Source organism: Falco naumanni, chromosome 19 (assembly GCF_017639655.2).
Source record: "Falco naumanni isolate bFalNau1 chromosome 19, bFalNau1.pat, whole genome shotgun sequence".
Lineage (NCBI taxonomy): Eukaryota > Metazoa > Chordata > Aves > Falconiformes > Falconidae > Falco > Falco naumanni.
In genome coordinates this window covers 3,128,165-3,148,209 of record NC_054072.1, presented here as the reverse complement: position 1 = coordinate 3,148,209, position 20,045 = coordinate 3,128,165, and the positions used below count along the sequence as shown (strand labels likewise).

Genomic DNA, 20,045 nt, shown 5'->3' with positions numbered 1-20,045 from the left:
AACTGTTCCACTGCACAACCGATACCCACCCAGGTGCTGCAGCAAACTTAAAATCAGGATGCTGGAAGTACTGCTGTGAGGGACTACACGTGAAGTATTAGAAAGGATGGGAAAGCCCCTGGTTGGCAGAACCTTCCACATCTGCATTGTCTTTTAATCGAGTCACCATCCCCGGGGGTGTTTAAAAGCTGTGCAGATGTGGCGCTTGGGGACGTGGTTGAGAGGTGGGCAGTGCTGGGTTAATGGCGGGACTTGATGATCTTAAAGGTCTTTCCCAACCTCAAGGATCCTGTGATCTGGTCGGTTACCACATGCCAGCTGAAGCGGGTGAACGTTAACCGTGAAACAGCCCGTCAGGGTATGGCTGCAGTTTAGGGAGAGGGTGAAATGGGGTTTAAGCTGGAGCTCAGACTTCCATCTCTCCTTCAGAGCAGGCCGCCCAGGTCCCTGCCTCCGCAGCAGACAGCGCTGCTCTTCAGGCAAGGCTCTCAGCCGTCATCTCGCCCTAATGCCAACTGCTTTCCCATCATTACGTTAAAAAAAGGTGCGTGGGTATGCACAGAGGGGTGTACATTTGGGGGGAAAGAGACAGAGATCCAGTAAAGCCTGTGTCACCCCTTTTTTGCTGGCATTTTTTACAGGAAAAGGGTCCTAGCGAAAACAACGGGCTTGTTTTACAACCTGGAACCTACCTCTTGAAATGACTCCGCCAGGTTTTCGGCATTCCTTTTTCCTCCTGGTTGCAGGCCGTAAGACCAGTGCTGAGCCAAGCAGATTTCCACAGACATGACGAACAGGAGGACACTGACAAAGATCTTCCTGGACTTCTCCATCCTGTGAGAGAACAAAACAACTTTCTGATCATCGTGACAGCTCCGGTTTTAGCTTGCAGCGTTACGAAAACGTTACGTTTCTGGATCTCCGGTTGCGATCTTCTGCACCCCGGTGGCCTCGTGCCTGTGCCTGAGCCACAGCGGAATTTTGAGCCTCTCAAAGTGTGGATTAGCTCATTATGAAGAGATTTGGATGAAGATCTTAATGAGGGGGGTTGAATACCCTGTCAGAGTTTTAGGAATGTCTGGACCTCGGAGGTTCCGTGGAAGTCCCTGTTATTTGGCAGATGTGTTTGTTTAGCTGGTTTCTGTTCTAACGTCCCTGCTCCTCCAGAAGTGCTCTTTGCAGTCTCCTCCTAATGCAAGTTGCTTCTAATACAAGCACCTGTAAGCACTGAGTAAGTAAAAAGGGAGTACGGTACATAGCTCAAACACGTTACCTGCTTGCTGAGACAGGTGGCAGAATAACTCCAGCTCTTCTCCGTCCGAAAATGTCTTGCAAGTACACCTGCCATCTCACTTTTTATATACAACCACCCCAATGCCAAACCTTTCACAGCAGGTAACTTTATCTAATTCTATCCCACAGGCTGCAATTTTGTTCTTAAAATCGCTGTAATGCAGCAGGAGTAAAGCACATAATTGGAACACCCCCGGTGCAGCTATTAAATTCGGTTGTTTTTCTCGAAGAGCCGTAAAAGTAAGAGCCTTTCTTTTAAGAGGCTGTAAATCTGACGTTCAAAGCCAGCGGAATTCCACTTTATCCTGTGGAAAAGACACAGTCTTTTCTTTCAGTGGCTTCTAATTTTTTAAGTGAAAGTTCTCGGGTGAGTTTGAATTCGGTGAGACTTCCAGGGCTTGAAATTGAAATTCACTGTCGTCTCTGTCTATCAGGTGTGAAGGAAACAGTCCTTCGGGGCATAAACAAGAGCCTGTGGTCGCACAAGCACACGGAGCCTTTTTGCACACTCCTTTGAATGTCCTCCTCCTCGATCCTTCAATTAAGGTGCCTTGGTATTCTTTGCTCTATAAAATGCAAAGTACTGTTAAATGGGTCAAATGGACAAGTATATCAGACTGTAAACATGCTTTGTTGTCACAATGGAGTCTCATGAACAGGGCTCCCAGACACCGCTATTATTTTGGATTTTATATAAATTTATATGTGTGTGCGCGCACATGTTCTTCGTTCTCTCAGACTCGCGAGGGTTTACGCGCTGCAGTTTTATAAAGGAGTTGATAGGAGTCTGCATGCAGGAGTTACAGTCAGTAAATTTGACTGCAGAAACGGAATTATTTATTTTTTATCCGCCTGGCAGCTATTCCGACTTGCTGCGCACTGTTTTGTGTGCAGCTGAATGGATCGTGTTCAGCGTTCTTCAAACATCCTCTCTTCCTGCTCCCGTGACCTCTTTGAGATTAACGGATTAGTAAGTAAATAATGTAAGGAGGATTTAGTGACTCCAGCACAGAGTAATTCTTCCTGCTCTAATGCTTCTCCCACTCGTGGCCGGAGTAGCCAACATTTAACTTCAGCCGATAAACTGATCAAGCTGTGAAAATAGTTTGTTTCAGTGGGAGAAAGGTTACCTCTGCGTGGGCACATCACCTGTGGGAGATTCTCCCGTACCAGTGTTTTAGGACTCCTTCCTTCCCTAACAAAAATTAAGGTTATTTCAAGGCGAACGGAAGATTTTGTTCATCCTGAGGGATGGCACTCAAAGAGGGAAGGAGGCCTGCTTAGCCCAGTAATTGCACCTCTTATTAATGAGTGTTTTAAGCTAGGACTGATGACAGTCTGCCCTTCCTTTCTTTCAGTAAGTTTGTTTCTCCACAGGTTCCTGTTACGGCTGCAACGCTGACCTAGGGGAGCGTGTCAGAAGGGCACATAGCTGCAGGGGGAGTGGGCTGCTGCCCACTATATATATTTTTTTTATATATATATATACTATTTTTAATATATATTTATATATATAAATACTGGGTTTATATATATATATAAATACTGGGGGTTTATATATATATTTATCTCTATAAAGCTCCTGTCACCATATTGATAGACATTCTTTGGAACCACTCTTGATGGCACTTCAACTCTGGGCCACCGTCCTGTTACCTGAAGGAGCCGGCAGGTGAGAAGGAAGGTGGCAACTCTCTTTATTTGCCCACAGATACTTTTATGGCCCCGTTTTAAGGCAACCACAAACCACTGATGGTGGTGGAGTGCGAGCAAGGGGTGCGACCCGGGCTCCGGGGGTGCTTCGGTCTGGGCTTGGCAGGCAGGTCCCAGCTTTGTGCTCTCACAAACCGTCAGTGTCAGGCTGGGGTTTTACCACCTGAACTCGTTAAGTTTCCAGACACCCGAGTGGGGGTGAGGGAGGCTTTTCAGAATTGCTCCCAGACCTTGCAAGTGCACTAGTTGTTCTGTTCTGGGGAGAGAAATCTTCATGCCCGCCGCTGCCAAGCACCTAGGTGGACGTCAAGGACTTGTCGGGTTGGATATGGATCCCTGTTCCAAGAATCGAGACCCCTCTTCCATCCCAAGTGTTGGAAAGGCATATCCTAATCCTCTGGGTCACTTAGGCTTTTTAGACAATGTTCCTAACCCCAAAAATGGGCACTGGAGGTGAGAAACTGAAGAACAAACTAAGTTTTTTTTTCTGGGTTTGTTCTCCAGGTGCTGCGCAGCACTTGTGTGCTGCATTTGTGCGGTCACTGTTGTGCCCCAGAATTCATTAGACTGAACTCAAGAGCACTTTACAGACCAAGGACAGGTTTTTTTTCTGTGCTTTAGCACTTCCTTACAAACTTGAGCTGCGTGTGATGATAATCCCTCCGCAGCGCACGTAGCTATGTAAGTGGTGGTTACGGCTTCTGACTCCAACTACTTTATAAAGCAAATCTGAAGGGTGGGGACAAAGAAAAGCTGAAAAGTGTCGCAGATGAGTGACAAGTCAAAAAAAACCGGTGCAAGTTCTCAAATGGAATGTGTCAGAAACGCCGCAGCCGTCCCCACAACGCAAGGTTGTTATTTTTTCCAGCAGGTCAGCTTTACGTTTGAAATTCTGCTGCTGCCTGCCATAGTGCAGATGGCCTGCGCAGAAGTAACGACATCTAAAACTCAGTCTTCTCATAAAGTAAACACTCAAACGTGGGCAATTCCTACTTTACTAGTCCATTTGAGAAAGCACTGGTTACATACAGATCCAGTCACTGTCTCATGGAAGGCAAAACCAACTTCAGATAGAATATTTTTAAGCCTGTGTACAAGGAGCTATCAAAGTCAAAAGTTCCTTCTCTTCTAACCCACTGTCTTTCCCACAGGAAAAGACTAGGATTATTTTTTTATATTAAGACAACCAAGCCACTTTCATATTACACACTTTTATTCATGTAATTTATATCAGGCTGGAACCTGCAACTTCTGAATAGGCCACTTTGGGCTATTCGTACAACTCTGTCATAGCAAAAGAGGTACCTTAAATTCAGCTGTGAATGAATGATGCCACATGCTGTGATTATTCAAAACATAGTGCTTCAGTGAAAGTTCAAATATATTTTATACACAGTGATTATGAAAATAGATTTTTTCCATACAATATTTTACTTCTGCCAGCTACAAAACATGATAAAAAAAAATAATTCATTTATTTCTCTAGCCCTAGGAATCATCTTCTACTGCAACATACACATCACTCTCAATGAAAGCGACGAAATGGGAGAAAGGACTCCAAAATCAGGCTGAAACATTTCCCTTGAATCTACAGGTATATTTCACAGAGGATACAGTGTGGTCCTAGAGCCAGATCAAGAGGCCTGGGAATCTGGAGGAAATAAAATCCCAATTCTGAACCACCGTGGGATCGTGAGTCAAGTTCATGTCATATGCCTGAGTCAACCCAACTTGAAAATAAGGGAGAATCCTGCGGTTCCCCGTAAAGAAATCGTATACTGCTCCTGAACTGATCTCTTTCTAGACTGATGGCAAAGCAGCATTTTTGTAACTACTAGAGACAAGGCTTCTGTTCAGAGGACAGCAAATCTGCACTCAAGTAAAAAGACAACCCACTGAAGTGACCGTGGAACTCAAACTACTGCTAACAGCGTCACATTCCCTAAGTTTTAGGATGCATTGGTTCACAACTTCCAGTCATAGCTGGATTGCTTTAGATTCAAGGTTAGTTTTAACTTTGGGGTGTTTTAAGCAAGCCTCTGAGGTAAGAGTTCTCGATGCACCGTTTTTTTTTTTTTTTTGGTATAGTTTCTTCATGTGCTTTTTGATTGCGTATAAAACAAATGTGTTAGATGAGAACTAGATTCTACAGTGGAAACAGCTTAATCAACGAAGCGCACCCCCACGTGAAGAGACGCTGCGCGGCTTTCTGCGCTGCAGAAGTCACACAGTTCCCCGTTTTCTCCAAAGTAAAGCAGTTGCAGAAAGGGCACTTTGCCCCACGCGAGATGCTTTTACAGCCCCTTTTAGCGGGCGCTAAGTGGAATACTGAGAGCGGGCTGGGAAAAGGATTATGCCCATGCTGTCCAGGATTCAGTGTCCAGGAGTATTTGCATAGTACATTGAGGGGAAACAGGTGCCGTTTATTCATATACTGGAGTAGTAACAGGAGGGTGGAGCATGTGCTGCGGCCCCACTGCTCATCTCTACTTTGGTGACAGTACTGTATTTTCCTATATACATTTAATTCCCCACAACGAATAATAATAATAAAAAAATTACAGCTACTCCAAGTTTGGAGCAGTTCGGACATCTGAAAGCAAAGGGATTTTTCCTACTAGCTTTGATTGATAGTGCAATTTCATACTAATTTGGCAAGGATTAAAGATGACATCCAATTTCTGAACAGGGATGTTTAAGTTACAAGTAAGTCTGCTGTGTAGGCAGCTCCCTTCAGCGGAAGCAGCTTCCACTGCATATGTCAGAGGATAATAAAGCTGTTCCCTACCTGTGTTCCAAGTACTACAAGGCAATATATTACCTATGACGACAGCTGACTGCTGTTTTCACCCCAGAACAACAAAAAAAAAAGTACCTGAAAACATCCTGTGGACATTGTCTAAACCACATCCGTCATTTAATACACTGTGCATGAACAAAGAGACTAACTATAAATACACTAGTCTAACTGTAAACCTGAACGTTGTTGCTACTATACATGAATAACTTTTTCTATTCATATTGCAGCTACAGATTTAATAAATAGAATTGCATATATTGTGCTTTATAAATTAAAATGCATTCCAAAGTGAGGCAATGCTAAATGATGAATCTATTTAACCCTCCCTGCAGCAAAACCAGCCACACATTCTGGTTGTAGAACCAGCCCACTTCCTCATTCTGCTCACAAAGGTAGAAACAACGTCTGTTTCTGCCTCTTAAACAAAAGCTCCCTCCCCAAAACTGACCAAAGAAGAATTTACTTAGGCACTACTACAAATGTAAGTTGTCTAATAACCAGTACTTCTAACTTAATAAGGGGAGGAGGTGAAGAAAGTCACGAGAAATGTTTTAATTCCTTCCTCTTCGGCATATTCTCTTCCCTATCTGACGCTCTGAGACATGTGCAAAGGTGTCAGCATCTCTTCAAAGATAGCTCCTTTTACATTAGATCCCCTCAAATTAGCTTCTTGTAGATCACAACCTGATAGATCGCAATTCTAAAGGGTAAAAGAAAAAGAAACGTTAATTGAATATACCCAGAAGTTTGTTCAAAACTGTACCTTAACCACATTTATACAGAACCCACATACACTTCCATACATTTCTGTGTGAACCTCTAGTCTGTCACTCTGGCTTCGAGTTTTAGTTACTTCTTGTGAGAGAGTAGTTCCTTTTCACAGTAACAGCTTGATTTATTTTTAATTTGTTAGACTTACACTCTTTATATGGAATTCTCTTCCAGGCGTTCCTAATGCTTGCTGAACAAAGCCAGGAAGAAGCTGCCTCTTGCAATCTCACCAGGCGTTACTCTGAATACTTCTCTAGTACTTGAGGAGGAACAGCCACGTACACAGCTTGCAAAACGAGCCAGTTTCTCTTACTAATAGAGACAGCAATGCACCACATGCTACCAGTCAGTAAGATCCCATCATTACTCTACAAATGATGTCCCAGAAATCAAAACAAAACCAGAACACAAACCCAGGCAACAGCATTTCTCTTCAGTGATGGCATGCTCGCACCCGAAGTGTTCAGTTTAGCAGTATTTCCACCCATCACCTTTGAGATGATACAAGCCGTTTCTGTGGCTCTGAGGTGCTGGCAAATCCAAGACTTTAGACTCACCTTCCAAACTGAGGCTAGAACGATTCCTTAGATCATCCACAGCTCACTAAGACTGAAAAGAGACTAGTTCACTCTGTCTAGTTTGAAGCTGGAGAACTCAGCCAAAAGCCAGCAATTCCCAAAATTTTATCAGTTGACTAGTTAGCATATAAAACAAAACACAACTCACTTCCAAATCAGTTCCCGCCAACGTTGCTCCTCTCAGATTACAGTTTTTTAGTTTTGCATTTTTCAGCGTTGCAACTCTTAGATTAATTCCTGTCATCTGACTGCCTTCCATGTCAACACCTTTCAGGTTAGCACCTAAAACACAAAACCAACAGTTTTATGAGAAAAAAACATTCAGAAAACACAGTGACTCCAGAACAATGCTTCCTCAGAGCCACGTAAAAATTGACAGAGGTCAAGGTAGAACTTGGAATTTAATGATTATATGGTCACACATGCGAGTATTTGGCCTTTTCTCATGAAAATATGGATTGTGCAAGCCGCAGCACAACCCTTCACACATCATATAGTTTGACAAACACCAGGTTCAGTTTCCAGAGCAGCCAACAGGCAAAAAACTTCTTACCTTCCAAATTAGCTTTAAGGCCTGAAGGATCTTCAAAGTTGCACCCTTTCAGAGATGCTCCTTCTGCATTGGAACACAGCATCTTTACCCCCTGAAGGTTTGCACACTAATAGAGACAGGCATGTTAGATTCATAAAAGTTCGAAGATGAACAATACTGAAAATTATCAGAGTACAGTTTTCTATTTTGGAAATGAATCCTGTTAAAGCACAACAGCCACATTACTGTGAGGAAGTGTAAGAACTTGCTATATTACTTCTCAGGAAAGCAGATAATTCTCACCCACTGCCTTTTTTTTTTTTTTTAAACTTAAGATCACTTCAAAAGGCTTTTGAGTGGTTTAACTAGAACAATTGCAAAAACCTATTGAGGGACTACATGTTTTACACTGCTCTGCCTGTTCCAATTCCCCTTCCTTTAAAAATAAATAAAGGACAGCCCAGACTTTCCAAGACGCTGCGATTCTTACATCAAGCACGGATCCAGAGAGGTCAGCTCTTTCCAGATTTGCGCAGCACAGGTTGGCGTGCGCTAGGTTGCAACGGCTTAGGTTAGCCATCTTGAAGTTTATGTAGCGAAGATCCAGACGTGAAAGATCTGCTCCACTGAAATTGAGACCCTAAAAACAAAACCAGAAACCCCAGAAAGTTACAGGTGTAGATCTGAAAACAAAACAGTTAAGGGAATTGTGGATATAAGTATACACAGATATATATATACACACACACACAGAAGACCATCTATTCCACTACGTAAAAGTAATGAAATTAACATGCAAATGTATCAGCATTATCACTGAGTTTGCTAGTGCATTTTACATTTAAATACAATAGCTTAACAAGTTGCTTCTCCAGGAAACCTTCAACCCGAAGCAGAAAAGCAGCCCAAACGGCACACTTTAATTTCATGTTAAGGTCACTCTGCTACAGCTTGGAATATAAACTCAATTAAAAAGTGGGAAGGGGCGAAAGCACACGTTGTTTGAATTCCTTGTTGTCACACGACACTGTGGGATATATCCCCACCAGACACCAACACTACAGATCAAGACAAAACCTGTGTTTTCGCACCTGACATCGCAGCTCAGACTTGGTTGGGGTTGCCAGCAGGAATCGGACAAACTCCTTTCGAGATATGGGAGAATGATCCTCAGCTGGCTGCGAGTTCTGTTGAGAGAGTTGTTAAAAGCTAATACAGATAGGACTAAATTATATATTGCCTGGAAAAACAAGACGTGCATTTCGTGTATTAAAGGAAACAAGTTACCTTAATAGCTATTTCTAGATGTTCAATTAGTGAATCGATACCAAAAAACCTGGCTTCTTCCAAAACACCTAACAAAACAAAGCAGTATTTGTTATTTACAGGGAGTCGTGAAACAAGAGAGCGCTCTTCTTCCCTTACTGGAGAAGGCAGTGCACAGCCACACCAAGAACATGCCAGAAAGTGTGGGTTAATCCATCCTTACTACTGGAGGAGCATCAATTCAGCTGATGTTCCCTACTTGTTAAACCTTTTACACATTTTAGCTACACTAACAAAGATGAACAGATCACTTGTTGAAGGAGTCTCGAAAAAATGCATAAACTTAATAAAACTGACAACCACGTACGTTATATTAGATGTAAGTGGATAGAAGAAAAGCGAGCTTGCTTGCAGCTAAAAAGAAAAAAATAACTGAGAAAGGGTGTTTCCAATACCATTATTAGGTTAAAGACACCATATCCAGAATTACAGCCAGCTATTAATCCAGTATGGAGAATTTTTAATGCTGTCAAGGTAAGTAAGTTGAAACAGCCTATCTTCATTAAACCAAGCACATGGAATTGCAATGCTTGAGAATAAATTCACCAAAGAAAAATCCCAAACATTTAGGTGAGCATACAGAAGTCCCACTGACTTTATCATGTTTACCTGAGGGCAAAGTTTAACTTCTAAAGAGTAATAATTTAGGAGATGTCATACAGGTAATACCTACCTAGCAAATTAATGCCATCATTTACAATGAGCTGTCCGTGACGCAAATAGTTCAAAATTGGCTCAAAATACTCTGGACTGCGGTCAATTAGGAATGCTCCTCTATGATCTTGCTTATTTCCCCAAGCATCTGTTTCCACAACATATATATAATTAAATTTGATATATTAATAGAAGAGCATTTGCTTCAGTTTCAGATTTTTATTACCAAAGGGTACTGGATTATGAAACATTCCACTTGAAAGGGTGTTTCTTGGAGAAAAGAAGAGTAGGGGCAGGGAAAAAATCACCTTAAAACAAACTCGCTCCTGCTATAACTAACTAAAGCATTTTATCACATACATAAGAATCACTGCTAGAATGAAAGCAGCATCAGTTTTTCAGTCTGCCCCTGTTTCCTAAAGGCTCTCTTGTACAGTGTTTGCTCACTGATTCTGTTGACAAAACTGAGCAAGATGCAACAATAAGATGAAAACCTAAAATCAAACAAACAAAAAAAAGACCCTGAAACGTTAGCTATGGATGGAAGCGATATTTTCAGTTTGTGAGATGATAATCACTATACGGGCAACAGAGAAACAGACAATTATTAAAAAAGAAATAATTGCACTTTCTGCTTTGATACATTAACGTACTTTTGATATTTTAACTTACGAACAAGAATCTCAACTCGATAGCGCCTTTTACCTACTTTGCTGATTAGTTACTTAAAAAATAGTGTTTTTTTCAATATACTAACCTTTATCTTTAAACATGTGGGCCAACATACTGTCAGGTTCTTTGTTAACCAAAGTGCTCCTAGAAAACAAAGGCAGCAGTTTTATTTTTCACAATGGACTGTTTTGCTCAAGAGACAAAGTTGGTGGCTGGAGTGTATTTTCTGCCTTTCACAGCCTGAAGGTAATAATGGTGTATGATAAGCATCCCAACACTACAACACGGTACTGATATAACTTCAAATAGCATGATAGCAAAAAAACCTTTCTGACCTGAAGTACTGTAAAAATACAAAGCACATAAGTTAACCGGAATATTCCAAGAATAAATCTAAGCCTGTTCAGGCTTTTTGCCAGTTTTACTACATATTAAGCTGTTTAAGAATTTGTTGCAAAATTGTGATAGCAAATATGAAGTACAGAGAAAGTTGCAGAAGTCAAAGACCTCCTACTCCCTAGTAAGTTATCTTTCCAGCTCTTTGGCAAGAGTATCTGAAGCCCCACCGACTGAATGTACACTACCAGCTGCTGTAACTACTTTACTGAAATCAAGTCCTTTAAGGACAAAACCAACTAGTTGCACTTTTACCGTGTAGTGGTGAAGTATCGGCCTCCAACATTGAGTGTTAACCAATCTGTGTGTGACCCCGTTAGCTCTTCATGAGGTCTCCCATCAGTTTGAGGATCTACACAGATGAGACACAGTAATTATTAGAAAAAACGTTGAGTATTTCTGAATCCTCCAAATGATAAGAGGTATCTTCTGAAAACGGCAGAAAAAATTTTAGATTTACATTAAAGCAAAACAAACCCTCTTTTCATTCAACAAACCGTTAAACCTAAGAATCACAGAGACTTACCAATGAATGGTTCCCCTTCACAGACAAACAAAACATCATCATCCCTGAGAGAGGAGGGGGCAGGGGAAAGAGGAAAAAAAACAAAACAAAAGTCATAAATTTTTGTTCATCTAACTGATGGTGGGAACCTCTCTGGCTTAGTTTCAGATAAATGATCTTCAGTTGCCGTTAGTTAGAACTTCAGTATGTGATTTTTAGCTTTATTTTGCAGGTTCCAGTGGATGGTAATACAACTGACCTCACTGGAAATGTTATCTGTAGCAACCAGGTAGGGATCATTTCTGTTACTCAACCCGTTTAGTTTTACAAAATTTCTCCCCACTCTGGGAGTATTCTATGAAGCCAAAGCAATGCCAGAGTTTGTCTCCTTTTCAAAAAAAACCTCATCCATGTGCTGACTAGAATAGTGGGATTTTCCTGGTATGTGCATTGCACTGCAAATCAAGGCAGGAGGATGTTAAAAGGCATAAAGCACAGCTTGTGTCAGGTTCTGATTCATCAAGACAGAAATGCTCTGAAGTTCAAAAGACAGTATTATTTTTCCCTGAGGCATGAAAGCACCTCTGGGCATACTGGCTGGAAATTAGGGCATCTGTTTTTAAGGAAAGTACTGGTTATTGATTAAGGTCAGAGGATTAATAGCCTAGTAAGTCTCTTAACCTGCATCCGCCTGCCTTTCATTGGATAAGCCTTACCTAATCAAAGCGATATCATCAATGAGTCCACCTTTTCCATTGTAAACACTGGTTGCTTTTATTCCGAGCTTATTACTAGCCACAGACAGCAAATCTGACAACGTCCCATACACAGCCACGACCTGCGGAAGAGAGGCAGCTATAAGCACCGTGTCTGTACGGATCCTGCCATTTCAGGGTTGTTACCAGAGCTACCAGTACCTTTTTATGGGGGGGAGAAGAGGGATGTATGGATTTTTACTGGGAAATGGAAACAAACAGACCAATTTTGGCATTGGAAACCTAGCTGCCTTAAAATCGGGTGAGCTCTCGTGAAGACTCCGGCGGCAGCCCTGGAGGACCCGTGTTGGTACTATAAGACTATTATGACTCAGTTATTTATTTAGGGAATAATAATATTTATTTAATATTACTCTATTATTAATTAGAAATAATTAATAATATAAATAAATATTTATTTAGGGAAATCTCCCTAAAGAAACGCCGCTGTTTGTCCTGTTCCAAGCCTCTCCTGAATTTATTTCCCTCTCCAAACCCCAAGATTAAACCACAGCCAGATCAACTGTCTTCAGGAGATGCGGGTAGGAAAAGCCCGGGATCGGGGGCATCGCGGGGCCTTTTCCTGCACTAGTCCCGCGGCCCTGGGGCCCGGACACCCCACCGGACACCCCCAGACAGCAGGACCCGGGCCCCGAGCCAGGCAGCGGGGAGGATGCGCTGTTGGCTGTAGGGGACCTGCGAGGAGGGGGCTGGCCTCGGCGCCCCCCGCCCCACAGACCTGTCTCAGGGCGGTTACTGGCGGACGTACGCGGCACCACCCCGACCCCGCCGGACTTCGCTGCCCAGCCCCCCCGCTCCCCGGGGCCCGCACCGGCAACGCCGCCGCGGAGGCGGCTGGAACTGCGACCCCAGCTCCAAGCCCCGGGCTGGCCGGGCCCCGCGCCGCGCTAGCGGGCAGGGAGGCAGCGGCGCTGCCCGGCGGCACCAGGCCCCAGCTGGGAGCCGCGGGGGCTCCTCAGGCTCCTCACGGCGCCCGCTGGGGCCTCCTCCCCTGCACCGAGCCTGGGGCGGCAGCCGCGTCCCGCCGCCCCGCGAACACCGCCGCCGGCTGAGGGGAGGGAAGGGGAGGCACCCCGCGGGGGCGAGCCGCGGGCTGGCGGCGGGGCCCGACGCCCTCCCCGCCCCTCACCTTCCCGTTCCGGGGGCTGCCGTTAACGAACAGCGTGACCCGCCTCATGCTGCGGCGGCGGCGGCAGCCCGCTCCTCCTGCCGAACCCGGAAGGCAGCGAGCGCTGACCGACATGAGCCCTGCCCAATCGCGGGCGCACCTACTGTCCAATAAGAAACGCGCTCCGTCGGAGAGGCGGGGCTTGGGCGGGTGGGGGGCTTAGGCGGGGATATGCCAACAGGGTGGCGGGGGCGGGCCGGAGCGCTTCTAGTAGCCAATCACGAGAGAGATAAAGCCCTGCATTTGCATACAGTGTGACTTGAGGCAGAGCCGCCCCTGATTGGCGCGGTCTGTCACGTGGGCGCAGCCCGTTGACTTGTTGGGGTTTTTTTTTCTTTTTGAAAGCACGTCTTAGCGCGCGAGCAACGGCCTCGGATCCCTCCGCGCAGGGAGACAAAGAGTCCCCGGTCCCCACGAGGCCCAGCGGGAGGCCGGCGAGAAGCGCGGCACGGCACGGCACCGGCTCCCGACAGCCGCCTTCCCCCCGCGTAGCCATGAGCGCGCTGCCTGGCTGTCGGTGCCGAGAGGGGTGGGCGAGTGGGGGGGGCGGAGCGCGGAGGAATGTGCTGCGGTGCGGCGGCCCGGTTTGAATGTGGGAGGCGGGTACCGTGCGGCGGCGGTGCGTGTTGGGGTGGGCGCGAGGAGCGCGGGGGGGAGGGGGGGGGGGTAAGGTGGGGTGAGCCGGAGGGTTTGGGGGTCGGGAGGAGATGGGGTGTAAAGGAGCGGGGGGCGCTGAGGGGGTGGCTGAGGGGGGATTGCCCGAGGGGCGAGTGCTGAGGGAACTGGGCGGGGGGGAGGTGTCCCAAGGGGCGAGTGCTGAGGGAACTGGGGGGGGGGTGTCCCGAAGGGTGAGTGCTGAGGGAACTGGGGGGGGCGAGGGGCAAGTGCTGAGGGAATTGGGGGGGGGAGGGGGTCCTGAGGGGCGAGTGCTGAGGGAATTGGTGGGGGGGGGAGGGGGTCCTGAGGGGCGAGTGCTGAGGGAATTGGGGGGGGGAGGGGGGTCCTGAGGGGCGAGTGCTGAGGGAATTGGGGGGGGGAGGGGGGTCCTGAGGGGCGAGTGCTGAGGGAATTGGTGGGGGGGGGAGGGGGGTCCTGAGGGGCGAGTGCTGAGGGAATGGGGGGGGGGGGAGGGGGTCCCGAGAGGCGAGTGCTGAGGGACCTGGGGGGGGGCTGTCCCGAGGGGCGAGTGCTGAGGGAATTGGGGGGGGGGGGGGGGGCGAGGGGCAAGTGCTGAGGGAATTGGGGGGGGGGGGGAGGGGGTCCTGAGGGGCGAGTGCTGAGGGAATTGGGGGGGGAGGGGGTCCTGAGGGGCGAGTGCTGAGGGAATTGGGGGGGGGGGGGAGGGGGTCCTGAGGGGCGAGTGCTGAGGGAATGGGGGGGGGGGGGGAGGGGGTCCCGAGGGGGGGAGTGCTGAGGGACCTGGGGGGGGGCTGTCCCGAGGGGCGAGTGCTGAGGGAATTGGGGGGGGGGGGGGGGGGGGGGCGAGGGGCAAGTGCTGAGGGAATTGGGGGTGGAGGGAGTCCTGAGGGGCGAATGCTGAGGGAATGGGGGGGTGTCCCGAGGGGGCGGGTGCTGAGGTAATTGGGGGGGGTCCCGAGGGGCGAGTGCTGAGGGAATCGCGGGGGGGGGGGGGGCGAGGGGTCAAATGCTGAGGGAACTGGGGGGGGGGGGGGGGAGGGGGGTCCTGAGGGGCAAATGCTGAGGGAATTGGGGGGGGGGGGTCCCGAGGGGCGAGTGCTGAGGGAATTGGGGGGGGGGGGGGGGGGTCCCGAGGGGCGAGTGCTGAGGGAACTGGGGTAGGGCCCAAGGGATGGGTGCTGAGGGAACTGGGATGCCCGGGAAAGGGTGGGATACGTATGGGGAGCCCTTGGGGGCAGGGGCCACCCCGGGAAGGGCCGGTGTTGGGGGCTGCTCCCTCATACAGTCACCTCTCGTTTGTGTAACCAGGTCCGTGTAGGCTTCAGCTTAGTGTGGGCTTAAAAAGAAGTTGTGTGCCCTATTTAGTGACTTAATTTGCATTATGCAAAACAGGTAAATTTGTGGAACTAAAGTTTCAGGCTTATGTTATTGAATTCTACATGCTTAACTTCAAATCCAGGAAACTTAATGCAAAATATGTCAGTTGTACGTTTTTCCAGTTAGTATTAAACTGCTAATACTTGTTGCCGTGCTTATAGCAAAACAATTGCAGTGTGATTGTGCTTAACGTGTTGGAGCCTAACATGAAGCTTGAGTGAAAGCACTGCCTTGTATTTCCTTACTCACAAAACACTTCCATTGCAGGTTTATATTGCTGTGTATTTTTCTTTATAGCGTAGCCTTTCTATGTAGCTTTCTGGAGATAAGACTTTCCCTTTCTGCCATGCTGTTAAATGCCTTGTTCCAGGAAAATCCTAGATTTGGTAGAAATTTGTGAATGTTACCAAACTCTTGCTCTTTAGCAAACTATTAAACTACCTTATTTTCCTTTTGATAGGTATCTGATTACAAGAAAGCAAAGATTGAATGAATGTTTCTTAAATCACTAACAATGCACAGACAATCTAAGAATGTGAAAGTTCCCCTGAAAGTTAAAAAAAATGAGAGTACGTGTACTGCAGAGAAGGTAGAAGCCTCTTTCCCTGATCTGTCCGAAGACCAGAAGGTTTGCACAGTGACTAAATTAAAAGTTGTAAAGGCATCCACAAAGGAGAATTTAAGTGATGGGGTCCAGGCGCAGTTGCAGAGATACATCCCGAAATACACCAAAGGCCTTCTGAAGGAATCGTACCACAGGGAGGATGCTAGCTGCCAGATTACTGAATCCTTTTTTGATACGCCAAAAGGGGATATGGTCAGTGACTCTACCTTGCCTGTGAACAGTGAGGAGAAGTTTTCAAGTACACCTGTTTCTTTGGAGGGGGAATGCTACTTGACACCTAATAGGGACAAAGCAGAAGAAAAACCTGATTGTGGAATATCAGAGAAACCGAAGAAAAAATCTGTTGATTTTGCAACTGTAACAATTGCTGAATTTGGGATTAGTCAAGAAAGTTTTACTGAACCATCTATAGGTAAGGCTGGAGTGACTAATGAGTGTTGTCCTCAGAGGGACATCTGGAGGTCATCTAGTCCAACCTCTTACCAAAGACTTCGATTTAGGTCAGGTTTGGGTTATCTGGCTGAGTTTGAACACGCCCAAGGATAGGTCTGTGATACGATGCTGCTATAATTCACTCATTAACTTTTTTGTGTCCAGTTCATTAGCGAGTTTTACAAAGGAGTAGTAAGACACATCCTGCAAGTATTGGTACACAGCTCTTTAACTAGCAAGTCTAAAAGTGAAAGACTGTTCCTCATTTGGTGTACAGTTTAGTTAATATTTAACTTGCCTTTAGGAAGTTAATTTGCTTTTGCTCAATAAGGTTTCTTGAGCTGAGCAGGTAACTTTGGATGTTTTCATAAATAGCATAAACCACTCTTAAAATAAAAAGAAAAAACTTGCCATTTTAAAGCTTTAGATATTCTTACAAAGGAAGTTATCCCCACCCTTCTTGTCCCAGTTTCAGGGAAATCTTCAACTTTAAAATTTCGGCGAAGATCATCGATTGGAGTACGGGGGTCACCAGAAAATAACAGTCTTATTCAATACCTTGCCCAACAGAGAAGCAACAGGCAAAATGAAGCTTTTACACAGGTGAGAGAGTCTTTCTTAAATGTCTAATGTGTCAGTGTAGTTCCTCCCAGGAAACAACGTAAGCTTGCAGAAAGAAGAGAAGGCAAGTCTCAGGAAGAAGCCAGAAAGAATAACCATGGCCTTAATTTTATTGGCTTCCATTGGATGCCTTACTTAAGAATACGGGGATGTTAGAGGTTTTGTTTGTGTGGAGCCTGCAGTCCTTTCTCCGTGTCTGGCTTGCTGATAGATTTTTAACTTTTGTTTGCCATAACCTTCGCTTTCCTGCCTTTGCCATGCTTGATTTTTGGCTAATGAAAGTGTTGATAGTTCAAAGTGAAGTAAATACTAGCATAAATGACTTGTTTTTCAGTCGGACTTGTTCTTCACTCAAACTAGGACAGACAGGTTATGAAAGCCAGTAAAACTTAACAAATTTCTTGATGCCATTCCTTTTTTGCATATTTTTACCATACAACTGAAATGGCAGCCAGATTAAGTACAAGATTTGCTGCTTCTCTGAGTTTGTTTTATATGTTTATATATATTTGTATATGAGTACAAATACAAAGCAGTAAAGCCCCTGTCATCTTGGGCAGCGGAAGAAAAGTTTCATGAGATTAATTTTGTTTTAGCAGGATAGACATGGAAACATCAGGTCGTTGAAGGACAAGATTGATAGCTTCTCAACATTTTTTAAATCAGTAAAAGAGGCTGAAGTGGATGGTGCTTCCCAGGAAGCAGGCTCTTGTAAGTTGATTATATTTCTGGTCAATGATTTATCTTAAACATCAGGTCTTCCTTTAGGCCCAGAAGTACGAAACTACGAACACTTAATATAAACCAAAAAGAAAATCTTCCTTTATGAGGACTGATGGAGGGGGGTTTGTTTGTTTAAATCTATCTTATTTCTTAGTGCATCCTGCATAGTGGTTTCTCAGAGTAACCCCCAAAGGAAAATGAAGACTACTATTTTTGGTGACCATTTTCTTAGTTTTACTTTGTAGATTTATACCCTTTAATTTACTTTTCAGTAAGCATTAGTGTTTTTACACTTTTTTTCTATGAAACAGAATGGTTTTTATGACAACTGGTTTTAGCTGTTGTAACTGTTATCTCTCTTGATCATAAAGCGCAGACCTCTGTTTAATAACTTTTACGTGCAGCAATTTTAGACATTACATTACTGTGGTGCTAACGTCCTTATTTCTTAATGAAAGTAGTAACTATTGCAAAAGCAAGTCAAGGCAGTACTGTGGCAACTGTGAGAAAAGGATAGTGTAAAACAAGCTACAATGCATCTCTGGTATTGGTGGTCTTAATAATATTTATATGAAAAGAATAAATTGTTTTGAAGATTTGGTAATGTTATTTTCAAAGTAGAACTAAAAAATGCATGTGTTTTTATTTTTCCTGACTAGAAAATTGCCTAGCTCTTTGAATCTCACCATCCTTTTGGTGAAGAAACACAAAAAGAGTATTCATTGAAAAATCTGAAGCTTGTCTTTGTGGTTTGTTGTTTGGTTTTTGTTTTGTTTTTAATTGATGCAGCTCAGATCAAAGTACCTTTTACAAAAGAGAGGAATGTGGATCGCTGGAGTGGAAAGTTCACGTCAGACTGCAATGGAGCTGATTTGAAAGACAGTTTAAGACAAAATTTGATCCACAGCAGTGAGTCTGATCTCAAGATCTGCACCATCTTGTCTTCGGGCCAAGGTGTGACTGTCACTGAACCTGCTGCTGCTGTTTCAAAGGTACTTACATAAGTGTGGGCAAAGAACACAGAAAAGAAATAGCACAGTAAATCTCCCATGTAAGAATTTCACGTTGTCTTATGATAAGTCAAAGGAAGCAAAATCTGGAATGGACACTGATCCATTGGGATGAACATGAATGTAGCCTAACCTCAGATACCTGCAGTTTTCTTTTACATGTGCCTGTTCGAATGTGGATGCTATAAGCTGCTGTAGTCAATAAGATTATACTGTTTTCTGATAATCACATGGAACAGCTTATTTTATTCTATTAATAAAATCTCAGTATGTCTCAATTCTTTTGAATCCACAGCTGTAGCTATGGGAGATGTCATATTCGCACATCTGGCAAATACAGCTTTTTCCAAATGTCAAAATCAGCTTTATTGATCATTGGGATGAATTCAAATGCAAATTTTAATCTTCACCTTACAACTGCTCAATGCTTATTTGCTTATTCCATGCAAAAAAAAAGATGCACTTGTATACAGATGGAGAAGCTAGTTTGTTTTCTATATAGGTATCTCTAATGATCCTCTTACTAGTGTCACATATAAAAGCAGTGAAGCTGCAGTCTATTTTGCTAGGGGTGTCCTCTGATGCTGCTGGACCTAGCAGCCTCCGAGCTGTATAACAGCGGTGATAATCTAACAGTTGTATGGAGGTTAGGAAGAAACTTCTTAAATTAGTTATTAAAATACACAGGTTTTTTGTGCCATCTTATTTTTGCATTTCTGATGTCTAATCCTTTTAAGCATTTAGCGTTGGTGTTTTGGGAAAAGAAATTTAACGGAAGTAGTGGATGATTGAGAGAACCCTGAAATCCTCGTCAATGGGGTTAAAAAAACTCCAGAGTTCATGCTATTTTAAAAGGCAGCATTTGCAAAATAGTTTTTTATTTCTTTATCGTGTTGTGTGGATGTGTATATAAAGGGGTGCGATATATTTAAAATGTTGTAACTTTTTCTTCTAGGAATGGGTTTATGAGCAACACAATCCTACTGACTCTTTGGAGACTGTTCTGATTAGGGGCACCTTAGAAACAGGCCACGGTAAGAGATTCATCACTATCATAATCTTTGTTATATTCTTATTAGAAAGTAAAAATACTTAGAATATTTGTAAGGAAATGTTTCATAAGCAGTCATTCCACGTCTGTCGTCTAGTCTACAATTTATAATCTAGTAGAAACCTGATATAACTGACATAAGGCTGATGAGGGAATTAAAAAAAAATAAAATAAAAAAGTACTACAAATAATGATCTGTTCAAGTGCTGCTGCAGAGAAGGCTCAAATCCCAGATTAAGAACTGAATTGAGAGCTCGTTCAGTATAGCACAGCATTAAACGTGTTTTTACTTAAGCACAATTCATAGGAAGGAAACAGCTTTTATGAGAGGAGCTGAAATATTTGGAAGGTGGGCTAGGGCCTCTTGGGTGGTATGTTAGCAG

The 20,045-nt window shown here is 44.5% G+C and overlaps 2 protein-coding genes across 16 annotated transcripts in view; one reads left to right on the top strand and one right to left on the bottom strand.

Moving 5' to 3' along the window:
- Positions 1–4,201: 4,201 nt before the first annotated feature.
- KCTD9 (potassium channel tetramerization domain containing 9) lies at positions 4,202–13,271 on the bottom strand. 3 transcript variants are annotated; one of them, XM_040618111.1, is made up of 13 exons: positions 13,146–13,271; positions 11,957–12,078; positions 11,262–11,305; positions 10,991–11,087; positions 10,425–10,483; positions 9,687–9,815; positions 8,975–9,042; positions 8,779–8,874; positions 8,178–8,327; positions 7,709–7,814; positions 7,304–7,437; positions 7,135–7,186; positions 6,413–6,506 (listed from the first exon to the last, which is right to left on the bottom strand). In XM_040618111.1, the coding sequence occupies exons 1-12, from the start codon at positions 13,257–13,259 to the stop codon at positions 7,181–7,183; spliced, it is 1,125 nt and encodes a 374-aa protein (XP_040474045.1). In that variant the 5' UTR covers positions 13,260–13,271; the 3' UTR covers positions 6,413–6,506; positions 7,135–7,180. The 3 variants fall into 3 exon arrangements, with proteins under 3 accessions (XP_040474044.1, XP_040474046.1, XP_040474045.1); XM_040618110.1 differs by lacking the exon at positions 7,135–7,186 and having other exon boundaries at positions 4,202–6,506; XM_040618112.1 differs by lacking the exons at positions 7,135–7,186; positions 9,687–9,815 and having other exon boundaries at positions 4,202–6,506.
- A 262-nt stretch (positions 13,272–13,533) lies between these two features.
- CDCA2 (cell division cycle associated 2) overlaps positions 13,534–20,045 on the top strand; it is a 102,140-nt gene continuing 95,628 nt past the window's right edge. For 7 of the 13 annotated variants that reach the window (XM_040617858.1, XM_040617867.1, XM_040617861.1 and 4 more), the window contains exons 1-6: positions 15,051–15,215; positions 15,661–16,237; positions 16,733–16,860; positions 17,475–17,589; positions 18,391–18,593; positions 19,567–19,645. In XM_040617858.1, coding sequence (XP_040473792.1) covers positions 15,694–16,237; positions 16,733–16,860; positions 17,475–17,589; positions 18,391–18,593; positions 19,567–19,645 — 1,069 coding nt within the window. In that variant the 5' untranslated portion in view covers positions 15,051–15,215; positions 15,661–15,693. Of the gene's footprint in view, positions 13,714–13,752; positions 13,810–15,049; positions 15,216–15,660; positions 16,238–16,732; positions 16,861–17,474; positions 17,590–18,390; positions 18,594–19,566; positions 19,646–20,045 lie in introns of those variants that run through there. The other 6 variants (XM_040617866.1, XM_040617869.1, XM_040617856.1 and 3 more) reach the window with 5 other exon arrangements.